The sequence below is a fragment of the Dreissena polymorpha genome, chromosome 11 (assembly GCF_020536995.1).
Source record: "Dreissena polymorpha isolate Duluth1 chromosome 11, UMN_Dpol_1.0, whole genome shotgun sequence".
Classification (NCBI taxonomy): domain Eukaryota; kingdom Metazoa; phylum Mollusca; class Bivalvia; order Myida; family Dreissenidae; genus Dreissena; species Dreissena polymorpha.
In genome coordinates this window covers 66,555,195-66,569,469 of record NC_068365.1, presented here as the reverse complement: position 1 = coordinate 66,569,469, position 14,275 = coordinate 66,555,195, and the positions used below count along the sequence as shown (strand labels likewise).

At 36.7% G+C, this 14,275-nt stretch overlaps 1 protein-coding gene across 2 annotated transcripts in view; it reads right to left on the bottom strand.

Moving 5' to 3' along the window:
- Positions 1-14,275, bottom strand: part of LOC127850612 (uncharacterized) — a 1,644,088-nt gene that overhangs the window by 1,159,995 nt on the left and 469,818 nt on the right. For both annotated transcript variants that reach the window (XM_052383755.1, XM_052383760.1), the window contains exon 3: positions 1,586-1,685. In XM_052383755.1, the coding sequence (XP_052239715.1) occupies positions 1,586-1,645 (60 nt within the window). In that variant the 5' untranslated portion in view covers positions 1,646-1,685. The remainder of the gene's footprint in view (positions 1-1,585; positions 1,686-14,275) is intronic.

Below are 14,275 nucleotides of genomic sequence, written 5' to 3'. Positions count from 1 at the left end.
GTGGACGCAATTTTTTTCCAGTTTAACGTCACACGCACATATTCTGAGGGCCGATTATAAATAATCGACCTTAGGGCCAAATATTTATAATGACCCCGCAACGGTGATAAAGGTACATGTATGACAAACTGTACAAATTTGTTACTATACATGTATATAGTAAGGTATGTATTATATACATATTTAGTTTCCTTTGGAAAAAATGACACTCGAGCGTGGTTTATTGTGGCAATTATATTTGTTGATGCTCCCCTGAGAAGAATGTAGTTGTTATTTAACAAAATATGAAATATGAACCATTGGTTTTTACAAGGGCTGTTTGTAAAACATGCATGCCCCCCATATGGGCTCTCCGTTGTAGTGACAGCCATTGTGTGAATGTTTTTTGTCACTGTGACCTTGACCTTTGACAAAGGGACCTGAAAATCAATAGGGGTCATCTGCCAGTCATGATCAATGTACCTATGAAGTTTCATGATCGTAGCCATTAGCATTCTTGAGTTATCATCCAGAAACCATTTTACTATTTCGGGTCACCGTGACCTTGACCTTTGACCTAGTGACCTCAAAATCAATAGGGGTCACCTGCCAGCAATTATCAATCTACCTACGAAGTGTCATGATCCTAGCCATAAGCGTTCTTGAGTTATCATCTGGAAACCATTTTACTATTTTGGGTCACTGTGACCTTAACCTTTGACCTAGTGACCTGAAAATCAATAGGAGTCATCTGCGAGTCATGATCAATCTACTTATCAAGTTTCATGATCCTAGGCCTAAGCGTTCTTCAGTTATCATCCGGAAACCATTTTACTATTTCGGGTCACTGTGACCTTGACCTTTGACCTAGTGACCTGAAAGTAAATAGGGGTCATCTGCGAGTCATGATAAATGTACCTATGAAGTTTCATGATCCTAGGCCCAAGCGTTCTTGAGTTATCATCAGGAAACCATTTTACTATTTCGGGTCACCATGACCTTGACCTTTGACCTAGTGACCTCAAAATCAATAGGGGTCATCTGCGAGTCATGATCAATGTACCTATGAAGTTTCATGATCCTAGGCCCAAGCGTTCTTGAGTTATCATCCGGAAACCACCTGGTGGACGGACCGACTGACAGACCAACATGTGCAAAGCAATATACCCCCTTTTCTTCGAAGGGGGCCATAACAAAATATGAAATATGAACCATTGGTTTTTACGGCAATCATTAACATATAACGCTAAAACAATTTTCTGAAATGTATCGTATAACATAATCGGTTTGTGCTATCTATGTTTCAGTGACTCAATACAATCACAGCATTTCCAAATGACGTTATATTTAGACAAACAATTACAGCAGAGCTAAGCCGGGCATGATCATTTATATCACATACTTTCTGTTCTTAACTTAAATTTCTACTGAGACAGCTTTTCGTAAATTTATTTACATTAAGTTAAAAATGCAATTTATTATGTTTCTCGTTTAAAGTAATTTCTGTGACGAAACGCAACAGTTTATGCTACTACAAGTATTGTGTAAGTTATAATGTTACAAAAACATGCTAACATAACATATAGGATTCTTTGAAAGCACAAACCTTGTTCTGCATCCTTGATTCTCTTGGCGCGGCTTCCATATCCACTGAAAGGTTCCACATCTTGCTAAACGCAACCTGTACTTCTTCAAACTCGTGTAACCTGAACGTATCAAGAATTAATCATTATTAACATGCTATCTGCGATACTATTACGATGCTTCAAACGTTTAAATATAAGGTACATACCCCAATCAAATAAGAAACAATTTAACTCAGAGTAATATATCTATTTAACTTCAAAGCTCGAAATAAATCACATCATGGAACATATCTCATTTCGCGTACATAAGGCTGCACACAACAAACTTTGTAGCCACCAATGCGAGTTGGCCCCGGTCAAATTTGTAAATAAAGAGAACATTGCTTAAGTAAGCACTTTTTGAGTGTCTAAATAATAATGAATGTCAGGCTTGAGTTGTGGTGATTTTTCTTGGATGTTTGTTAGTGCTGTAACAATACGCCAAAAACCGTATTGCAATATATTGTCAGTTCAAAAACTTGTATTGCAATATATCGCAATATATTGCTAAAATGTACCAGAATTATCGCTCGCCAAATACCCGATAATCCCGTATATTCCAGTTTTAAAGCAAATTCTGGTAAATATTTACTATAAATGTGCTCAATGTATTTGAATAAATGTTTTTTAACTGAATAACAGGAAACACAAACATTCGCAAATTTTCAAAGTATCAAAAACATTATGGCATTTGTTACTATTTAAAGATGTGATGAAATAACGTCCAATCGGGACGTTTTTGTTTTCACTGAACACGCGTAATTCGCCTGACGTGGTTTCCGATTTATACAACACAAAATGCACACATACTTTCCATGCGACGTTCTACAATGTCATGTCTGCATAATTTTCGCACGCTTTTTATTGAGACAAAGGATAAAGCACTTTTAATTTGACACAATATTTTGTATTGTCGCGTAAGCATTAACATTTGGAAGCGTGTTTCCGAAATTCGGATTACAAATTAAAAATGCTCAATTCAGAATCGAACGAAACATTAACAGTTGTGCGCAATTAATTGAACGATAATCTATTCAAAAGCATTAACGAATGCTCCCATGTAACAACGCTACTCCGTATAATACACTTTTTAGAATGCTATTTTTACGTAAAAATTTATTTACACCGCTTTGCTTTGTTTACCTTGATATCGTTATTTCGGATGGCTTTTCTGGACGAAATGTAAATGAATTTTTGTAAAATTTTCGTACCGGTATGATGAAAATCGTATCGCAATACAATATGCGGATTGCGTATTGCGATATATACCGATATACCGGTATATTGTTGCAGCACTAATGTTTGTAAGTTATCAAAACATTGGTATTGTAACTAAAGCTACATACAGGAAGTAGAATTAATGCAATTTGAAAACAGGTGTAATGCTGGCTCCGGACAGTATTTCTGTTGAAAATTTGGCGTATGGACATTGAACTATTACAAAAATAACTAATTAACACTAATGCGTTGATTTGTTCGGAAACAATACATATTCAATGTTTTTTATTCCGTTCGCTTAAAGATATTTAAGATACTGCATACTTTTTTTTGAACGTCAGCTGATAAATACGCGCCGATTTTAACAAACGTTAAACAACATTCTATCTCAGAGAAGTGGGAACACTGTTGAAGCGGAAGCGGTGTTCGTGATCAATATCTTAGCCATCATATTGTGTTAGTACTGTTTCTGAACCCGTCGTGGTTAGTTCATTGTTTACAATATCTACCATGTACATTGAATTTGCGATTAAATAAAGAACTTTCCTGACTTACCGACACACACATGAATGGTCATAATTATGGAAGCTTTTGCATTGTATATGATATAAAATATGCTTTATTGCAGCATAATTGTTATATCCAGGCCTTCATTTTTAGATCTAATATTATAAACAAGTGGGTCAAACGTCCAAGGTTACTTTACTGGTCCAATTATTCGGCCGGATATTCACCTTTTCGACATTATTTTAAGGGAGACAACTCTGGATGATAGTGAGGTCGGGGGGGGGGGGGTACTCGATCACCTACTGCAGTGCGTCTGCATACAGTTCTGTGTTGAAGCAATTATAATTTCCCAATAATTTGCAGATATTACTTATATGGTATGATATTTTTTGTAATTTTTATTAGCTTAGTATGTTTGATTTAATTGTCATTCATGTTTATGCTTTATTTCGATTTTATTGTGTTTAAAATAGGTAAAAAAGAAACATGCTAAAGCGGGTGGGATATGGAAAAACATCTTACTTGTTAAGTTTGGGCAAATTAGAAGTTAGATGACATTTGGTAAAATACTTTTCTTTAAAAAGAACAATTATTTAAAAACAGATAACTTTGCTGTCTTTAAATGTTATTGAATGGTTTATTGTTATAACTTATAGAAACTTTTTTTCAGGAACATCACAGTGTCAGCATAAACTGGGATAGTGTATCTAATTCTGCATGAAGCTCAAGATTTCTACACCTGCAATTTTATTAACTCTTGCAATAAATATTATACATCATCACAGTTACATAACTATGTTCTTTGAAATAAATAAAATAAATATACTTCAGATGTGTGTCTAATCCATACCCTTACATTAAAAAATATCCTACACATTCAGAAATATAATAAAATGGATGGTGGTTTAAGTTGCTACACATCCAATGTTGTCATGTAATCATTTAACATAACATGTGATGTGTTGACATGACTATTAACACTGCCAAGAAAACATTTACTTTGAATTTAAATAAGTGGCCCTGGTCAAATGTCCAATGGCTTAATATCCATATGGGTTAAACTTTCACCTGTATCACAGTCATCCTTAATTGGTTGTGTGTTGGGCTATCCCAATTAACTACCCGTCATGGCAAATTTGTTCAAAAGAAGACAAGTATCAATGTTTGAAGAATTGTTATTGCTCTTACAGTCTTGACGCTAACCCCTAGCCAGACAGCCCGGGGCTAGTGATATGTATTAAATTTGGGCTATTAAAATTTCCTGATTCATATAGTCGGGCTAGTGGGTATTTTAATCTGTTCTATAAAGATTCAGGCTGCCCTTATTTGTTCAAAAATGCTAAAGTGAAGACTGCTTGTATATGCTGGTTAGTCCGAGACATTCCAACCAACAAGCAATCACTGTGACAGTCCAAATACTTTCTCATTAAAGTGTGTGTACATGTATTTGCAGGAGCTTGTGTGTGTTTTGGTACAAGCTCATCTCAAAAACTGATTCACTATTTAGTTTTTAACCTAAAAGAAGTAAAACCTGACTATACAATGAATACTATCATTGTAAAGATTTTGTTGTCGGGATGAAATATAAACTGTAATCCCTATGATTAACAGAGAAAACATTAACCGAAAGCTTATTCCTGTTGATGTAGCAGAGCCAAAAGACCTAGAAGTATAGATGGTTTATGGGTGATGTTCCTTATGATAGTACTAGTAGGTACTAGTTGGTTCGTCTTTTTGGATACAACTAATACTATATTATTTTTTTTCACTAATAAAATGGGGTTAACTTAGTAATCCTGCTCAGTGGTTGAATCTTCAGAAAATGTTAACATCAGCACATAGTTGCAACGTATTTGATACATGTATGCCGGTGACCCTCAACTGCAATTTTGGTAACAGACACGGTAGCCTAAGGTGTAATTATTTCTAAGAGATGAATCCCAGTTGAGGCTTAAACTTACCAACCCATGAGTGAGTCAGAGATCAGCACTCTACCGGTTTAACTGGCCGGGGTAAGCTTGGAATTGGGGACTTACTTTTGCTTAATAATGATCTTAAATAATATTATAGTTGTCAGCAATAGATTTTTATGTATTTTAAAAGCACAACAAGTGAGGCTTGCAACAGAAGTAATACAAATATATAGATTATTATACAATTTACAAATTTAATAATAAAGTAGTCTTATGTTTACTAAAATGTGCAAATACAGTACACTCCACGCGTTTTCCCCAAAAAACGCGCTCCCTCCGCCAGGGTTGGCATATCGACCGGTCAATTGAGTATTGACCGGGCCGGCGGTCAATACCCCGTTAAAACCGGTCAATACTGGTCATTAGTGGTCATTACTGGTCAATAATGGTCGATTGAAAATTGTAGCATTTAAACATCACAAAGGAGCTTTTTCATATTAAATCAATAATTATTCTGTAATTGATTCACTTTTTTTAAAGTTATTTATTGTAAAAAAAATCTTTAAAGCTGTAAAAATTACTTCTTTATTATTTATGGAAACGGCCTCAAATACATAAGGACTGAGGCAATATCTTTATCTCAGTGTATCACATCTGTTACTAAAGCATTATTACTATTGTAGTTACCACAGTATTCCACTTATCTATTGATATATCTATTTGATAAGCAGATGGACAAACAGAACTCTTGTGTTTTCTAGGGTCATAAATTTGGCCCCTAAGCCTTAATTGGTAATAAAATGCATGCAGTGTTATGTCTCTCATATTGACAATTAAACTAATCTGTCCTTAACCCATTCCATGCGGGAACCGAATTTTAAAGGCCTTTGCAAACAGTTTGGATCCAGATGAGACGCCACAGAACATGGCGTCTAATCAGGATCCAAACTGTTTGCTTTTATGATAGTATTCTTTGAAAAAAATAGAAGAAAGTGCTAATTTTAGAAATTCTGCAGACGACATTTTAGCAGACGACAAATTTCCCAGCATGCAAAGGGTTAAGCTATATCATATCACTCACACAAAAGGAGATTACTTGCTATTAATTAAATTGTTATTTCTAACTTGTCTCCTTTCTGTATTAAGAGGGTTTTTTTCCTTTCATATTTTAAAGTTCAATTGGTATTCAAATGAATAAGCAATCAAAGTTCTTGATTTTGACAATAAAAAATGTTTTCCAATTGTGGGTCTACTCTAGACTCTTCTTTTCAATTATTTTTTCTTTTAATAATTATTTCTTATTATGTTTTTTATTTTTATATCAATGGAAAATAAAAGATTTTTTGACTATTTTGTTTAAAAAGTATTTAAAGAAATCTATGCAAAAATACATGACAAGTAAGGGTCGTGTTAAAAAGGTGCCATTTAAGGCCCTATTAACAGTTTTGGATGCCCCAACCTGTAGAGGTGAGAAGACTGTAAGAAGACTGTGGGGACAGTGGGGCATGAGGAATAACTCATAACCAGTAATTGACAGGTTCTTGTTGAATCAAGCACAGAATTATCTGAGCATTAATAATTCATTAGAATTGAAAAAAAGTTCAATCAACCAGAAAAATCCAATTGACCAACTTTGACTAATTGGAAAATTTTTGAGAGATTGGCCTACAAATTGCATTAACAGGTATAAAATAGTGGGTATTAATAGCTTAAGATATTATTGGCAACATGTCTTTTTAATTGATATTATCAATATTGTTTAATTAGGCATGGAATATTAATCAAAATTGGGGGCAAAGTTCAATCGACCAGTATTGACCAATAATGACCACTTCGGGAGTATTGACCAGGACGGTTTTAACCGGTAAAAACCGCCGGTTAAAACCGGGGGCGGTCGATTGGTGCCAACCCTGCCCTCCGCAGGGTTTTTTCTGCTAGCGAGTGTTCACGTGGCGTTGAGAGAGCGAGGTGAACTCGATAAAACGCTCGGCGTTACGCCGCGTTCGCTAATTCCAGCGGCGTGTATTTCTTAAGCCTAGTCGGTAAATGCAGACAATTTCCGTTCTTATCAGTGACCGCCGCGCAACTCCGCGTTAGCAGTTTGCTACTGGACATACCAAAAATTAAAACATTGTTATAATAAATTGTTTAAATACTGTAGTACATGTATAAAAAAGATAATTGTATAGAAAATTAATACGTATACAAATTATGTTTTTTAATTCACAGGTACGTCTACAATATGAATGACAAGGGCTGTTTGTAAAACATGCATGCCCCCCATATGGGCTGTCTGTTGTGGTGGCAGCCATTGTGTGAATACGTTTTTTGTCACTGTGACCTTGACCTTTGACCTAGTGAACTGAAAATCAATAGGGGTCATCTGCGAGTCACGATCAATGTACCTATGAAGTGTCATGATCCTAGGCAAAAGCGTTCTTGAGTTACCATCCGAAAATCATTTTACTATTTTGGGTCACCGTGACCTTGACCTTTGACCTTGTAACTTCAAAATCAATAGGGGTCATCTGCGAGTCATGATCAATCTACCTATGAAGTTTCATGATCCTAGGCATATGCGTTCTTGAGTTATCATCCGAAAACCATTTTACTATTTCGGGTCACCGTGACCTTGACCTTTGACCTAGTGACATCAAAATCAATAGAGGTCATCTGCGAGTCATGATCAATCTACCCATGAAGTTTCATGATCCTAGGCGTATGCGTTCTTGAGTTATCATCCGGAAACCATTTTACTATTTCGGGTCACCGTGACCTTGACCTTTGACCTAGTGACCTCAAAATCGATAGGGGTCATCTGCGAGTCATGATCAATCTACCCATGAAGTTTCATGATCCTAGGTGTATGCGTACTTGAGTTATCATCCGGAAACCATTTTACTATTTCGGGTCACTGTGACCTTGACCTTTAACCTAGTGACCTCAAAATCAATAGGGTCATCTGCAAGTCATGATCAATGTACCCATGAAATTTCATGATCCTAGCCTCAAGCGTTCTTGAGTTATCGTCCGGAAACCACCTGGTGGACGGACCGACCGACAGACAGACATGTGCAAAGCAATTTACCCCCTCTTCTTCGAAGGGGGGCATAAATATAAGACATTTGACAAATTAATATTTAAATCATAACACATATAACACAAGAATAAATGTTCCGTAAAATTTCCAAATGAGAATAATAATTTGTAATCCGAAACACACTACGATTTTTAATGTTAACACGACGTTTACAAATGCTTCCAATATACAGTCATCATGTATATTTCCCGACAAAAGCGTGCGAAAATTATGCTGCAATGTACAAGGTCAAGGTATACTCCTGCAAAGCATGCGTGTATTGATTTTTTTTATACAAACTTTGTAGCGCAGAGAACATTGAATTTTGTTGATTTCGGTTAAAAGTTTCTTTGGTATTTTTTAACAAAATTATATCGGGAATAAGTTGATATTTCCTCCAAAATAATTTCAAATCGAACACGCCAAATCTTTATCGTTACGGTATTTGAGTAGAGTAATTATTTTAACAGTAATTATACTGTAAACTGATTAAAGAAGACATCTGGGCGGAACTAGATTTTTAAGTATTTGACGTTATGAAAACACGCAAAGCTTGTCTACTGACCTATTGTGTAGACTGCTGTCTGTGGTGTTATGACAAAAGGGATTAACATGTGTGAATGTCACTCTGCCGATTTGGTCCATAATTACTGGTAAACATTGTTTTGAATGTCAATGCAAAAAGAATACAACTGTGAATATAAAATGCAACTATTAACTCAATAGTTACCACCTTCTTTTAGCAATCAATGGAATAACCTACCTACAAAGAGAAAATAAATGCATCAGCTAGCAGAGAATTGACTTTGTTCCGACAATTAAAACCATTCCTTATGCATTCGTCGAACGCGTTTACTTGAGTAAGTTATGCCTTTAGACAGGAAGCGGCTTTTCTTTGATTACGCCAAACTGTCAATTCACCCAGATTTGCGAGATGTTTAAGGTCCTTGGTCATTTGTTTACATGTTCAGTATAGAAAATCAGTATAGAAAATCACCTGCTTACATGAAAACTTTGGATTAAATTATCAAAATAAAAACAATGTTGCAAACTGTGTTTATATTAATTGGTAAGTATAAGTTAAAAGACGATGTTTTGTGTGTTGCAAATCAACGAGTTTTCTATACAACAACAACTTCTACAACCACGTCGGGATCGATCTATCTTGGTATCATGGCTTTCCTTTGACCCGAGCTCCCGGGTTTTGACGCTTGAAAATTACAGAAGACCCCTTTTTGACTCTTGAGAAAATTACGTCATGCGTCACATTTGACCCGGGGGAATATACCGACTTGCGTCAACGAGATCAAAAGTTGTTAAGACTAAGCGATAATTGGCTCGGGTCGGAGATATCTCATTTAGTACACGCTAATCGTTAACGCCCGTTTCCAATCATCGACGCACAAGTCCACCCAGTAGGCGGAGTTTGGTTAATTAAGAAATCTAGTATTGACCAATTAAAACACTGCGGGTTCGATGACGCGTGTATTAACTTTCCATTATTTATCATAGCGTTTGTTATCAGCTGTTTGCGGAAAAGACGTGTATTAAACCCACCTAGTTGCAATAATCCAACTCCCAGCTATTGACCCTCTGAGCTGTACGTATGTACTCATAAAAGCTCAGAGCAATTAAGAAGAACTATAAACCCACCAAAACAGAATGGACTCATCCGCGTCCGTTTTAATAATATTCAATATAAAATAATAACATCCATATCCACAGAACACCGTAAAGCATATTTTGAGATATTTCCAGAGTATGGCAGAATGTATTTCCAAAGCTGAATGCACCCATCACTGTTTTACTTTATGATTGCTCAGTTCAAAGACGCGCGAAAGTTATGCTGGCATATGTACTGTCTACAACGTCAAATTACATGCTTTGCATCAAAGTTGCTAAAAATAACTATAGAACCGATATAACTGACCTTGTGGCAAAGTGACAATTTTTGCATGAGCTAATTGATTACAAAATACATGTAGGCGTAATAATTGACCGTTTGAGAAGGCATAGAAAACGGCGTGTTTGTCGCACGTCTTCTGTGAAGATGGCACATGAAATAATTAAAGGGCGTCGGAATTTTTGATGGGATTAAATACGGAGGCACCTTTATCGGCGAGTAGAAATAATTTCCTTTTATAGTTTACCGATTTATATAGGCTATTGTGTTTAGGTACCACCCGTATGTTGTTTTTTTTTGTGATAGCCAGCAGAATTGTTTTTTTTTCACATTTTGTATTTCATTCTTAATTTAATAGCCACGCGAAACGGTCAAACAAAGTTATTGGATAAAGTGTAATTGTGCAAAGTGTAATTGTGCTTGTGCATTCGGAAAATGTCGCAGAGAAACCTTTTCGAATTCGGAATCGGTAGTAACTCTGAAAGTGTGTGTAAGACGCCAACGACAAAGCGTACTTTAGATCTAAATGACAGTGCTCCTAACACCCCCAAACGTGCGAAAGAAGAACATATGACATATTACTCTGCTGTATACATGAAGTTAATGTTGTATGAGAATACATGTTTTGTATTTATTAATCAATGAAATATTATGTTTAAATGCATAGTGTTGCAGTGACAGTAAAATGTAAGAAATAAATGTAAACATACATGTATCTTTTAATTTGTTGCTTTTTAGCCGGATTTTTTTCGAAAAAATCTCGGCTTATAGATTGATGTTGTCGGGCGGGCGGGCGGGCGCGTCTTTCTCATGTACACTCGTTGTATTCAAATAAACATGTTTTATGACTAATCACCGATGAATCGAAAACAAGTGAAACACTACAATTAAGTATATTTAAAACGCGATTCATTAGTAAAACTGATATCAGAACAATACAAAACTGATGTATCTGCATCAATGTGAAGAGCACAAATATTAAAAAAACAATAAAAAAACATCTTAAATTATTTAAAAAAAAGAAAGACTTTATAATTGTTATGTGTTGTTAAACATGTAAAAATGTAGTGAACAGATGTTTTCCGAAGTTTTAATGAAGGCGAAGTGTCGAGACATTAATAAAAGGAGGATATTCGGAGAATTCTGGAGAAATCATTGAGCGAGACTGTTTGAGATTTCATGCCGAGACACATTTTATAACTGAAAAGTACAGATCTAATCATCATCAGTCCATTGACACGAGTCTAGGCGTTGGAGTGGGTGTGGAGGAAGATGGGATGGGGGACGACGACAAATAGATCCTCCTCTAGTCAAAATCGAGTAGTTCATCCGTGAGGAGGGACGTCCGCTCTTTCAGATTTTCCATCCAGCTTTTCTTCTGACGGCCTCGACGGCGACCTTATAGCTTGCCCTGGAGCACATTGCACAGAGTCGTTCCGTGACGTGTCCAAATCAAGCCTGATTATGTGTTCGCCAGGAGGGGTTATTGTGGGTCAACAAGTATTGCAGTCATGTTCCGGACGTATCCGTTGGTCTTGTTCTCAATGTGGGAGCTGTGGAGCAGTATCACCTGGGCTCAAAGGCCTGTATTATGCGCTCTGTGTCCGCGAAAAGCGTCCAGGTCTCGCGGCTGTACAGTCGGATGGAGATTTAGAGTGACTTAAAGAGTCTGTAATTGCATGGGAAGCTAATGGAGCTGCTTGTCCACAACCTGTTCAGCCTGGTTAGCGCTACAGTCGCCATGGCAATTCCTACTGGGACCTCATCGGTACTTGCACCTTCTTGGACAGGGTTGCTTCCAAGTACTTGCAGCTAGTCACTTCATTTTGTGTTCACCTTGTTGATGCTTGACTTGAACCGTTGCGGCGCCAGTATGAAATCGATCTGCTTGTGTACTTGCCCATATATGGGAATGCCAGTTCGCTGCTCTGGACGGTTTTTTTAGGGGATCAGCGTGTTGGCCAGGGTGAGTGGCAACTGGCGAACTCAAAAAAGTCACTTTTATCTCCTTAGCCAAATCAACCTACTGTCCCTGACCAGTATTGGCTGGCGTGTGGTCCACCTTGGCGATCCAGTCTCCTTGGACGATGAGGTGGTCTCTCTTCGGATCCTTGGCTATAATAGGCTTCAGTTCTTCACAGAATTGTTTAATATACTCGTCTTCGTAGTCTGATGTTGGTGCGTAGACCTGGATGTTGATGATGTTGTAAAGTCTAGCTGAGATACGGATGGAAATGAGACTGGGGTGCAACTGATGACTACGTTACCTCGGCTAGTTCTTTGATGTCCCAGCGGTAGCGCTTCAGCTCGTGCGCCAGTTCATGGACCTCGCCGCACGCATGGAGTATAAGAACGTTGAACGTTCCACGTTCCTATGGTTGATCCCTTTATCGTTAACTTGATCGATGGATTAGCTCAAGTTGTCGCATCCGCCATGGAGTCCGGCAGTAGAGTTCGCGGCCGTTGTTGTTACGGGAACCGACCGATCCGGCTTGATATTCTATTGTTTTGTCCTCATTTCTTTCTTTCAGTGAGCTTAACTCAATCTTTCGGCGCCCTTCTTCTCTCCAAGAACTTGTAAAATGTCGCGATAAACGTGGCGGTTACCAGGGTGTCGTTGGGTCAATGCCCTCGAACCAGAAGTGAGAGTTGAGTATCAGGTGAGAAAAAGGCGTGTTCTACATTTGCGATGGAGCTGGTGCCAAGCGACAAAGTACTGTCTGTTTGTCTCTACTCTGGGCATCCCATACAAAACTGATATGTTAAAGCTTTTAAATGGAATATAATTGTCATTGTTAAAATTCTTCAGCGAATTATTTTTTTTAAATTAAATCAATAAAAGTTGAGCAATTAGTCGGAGACCTGTTCGGCATGGTAAACAAGAAATGTACTTACATTAACGTCTTTATTCTTGAAATGTTATACTAATGTAATCACGGAATTACGGAGATGTGTGTGTGCTCAATTTAATAAAGATTGCAGTGCACATCTGTCTTTGTCTGAAACCGTATCATTTCTTACGTAACATTTTTGATAAGTAATTAAGTATCATGTAAAATGTTATATACACATCTATAGCTAGAAGTGAACGTAATTTAACTGAAACGTTTCTGAGTCGGACGGGTTAACGGTACGTACGATTTAATCGAAGCCGGCATTCAGCTGGTGCAGGATTGTGGTATTATATCTTATGATTTTTTTTTTAAAAACCTACTTAATTTTATATAAAAAATAATTGATTATCAAAACCAACTAAATTCGCCCGTCGAACATCACCATAAAGATCGCGGTGGTGTAGTGGATGAGGTGTCCGCCTAGCGATCGGGAGTTCGTGGGTTCGCTCCCCACTCGGGGAGCATTCTCATTATCTCTTCATAGACACCTAGTACTGGTACTTCCCAGGAAACGGACTCGATAATGTCCCTCTGCCTTTAATGCTCTAAAGGGCGCCTGGCAGTATATATATATAGATAGATAGATAGATAGATAGATAGATAGATAGATAGATAGATAGATAGATAGATAGATAGATAGATAGATAGATAGATAGATAGATAGATAGATAGATAGATAGATAGATAGATAGATAGATAGATAGATAGATAGATAGATAGATAGATAGATAGATAGATAGATAGATAGATAGATAGATAGATAGATAGATAGATAGATAGATAGATAGATAGATAGATAGATAGATAGATAGATAGATAGATAGATAGATAGATAGATAGATAGATAGATAGATAGATAGATAGATAGATAGATAGATAGATAGATAGATAGATAGATAGATAGATAGATAGATAGATAGATAGATAGATAGATAGATAGATAGATAGATAGATAGATAGATAGATAGATAGATAGATAGATAGATAGATAGATAGATAGATAGATAGATAGATAGATAGATAGATAGATAGATAGATAGATAGATAGATAGATAGATAGATAGATAGATAGATAGATAGATAGATAGATAGATAGATAGATAGATAGATAGATAGATAGATAGATAGATAGATAGATAGATAGATAGATAGATAGA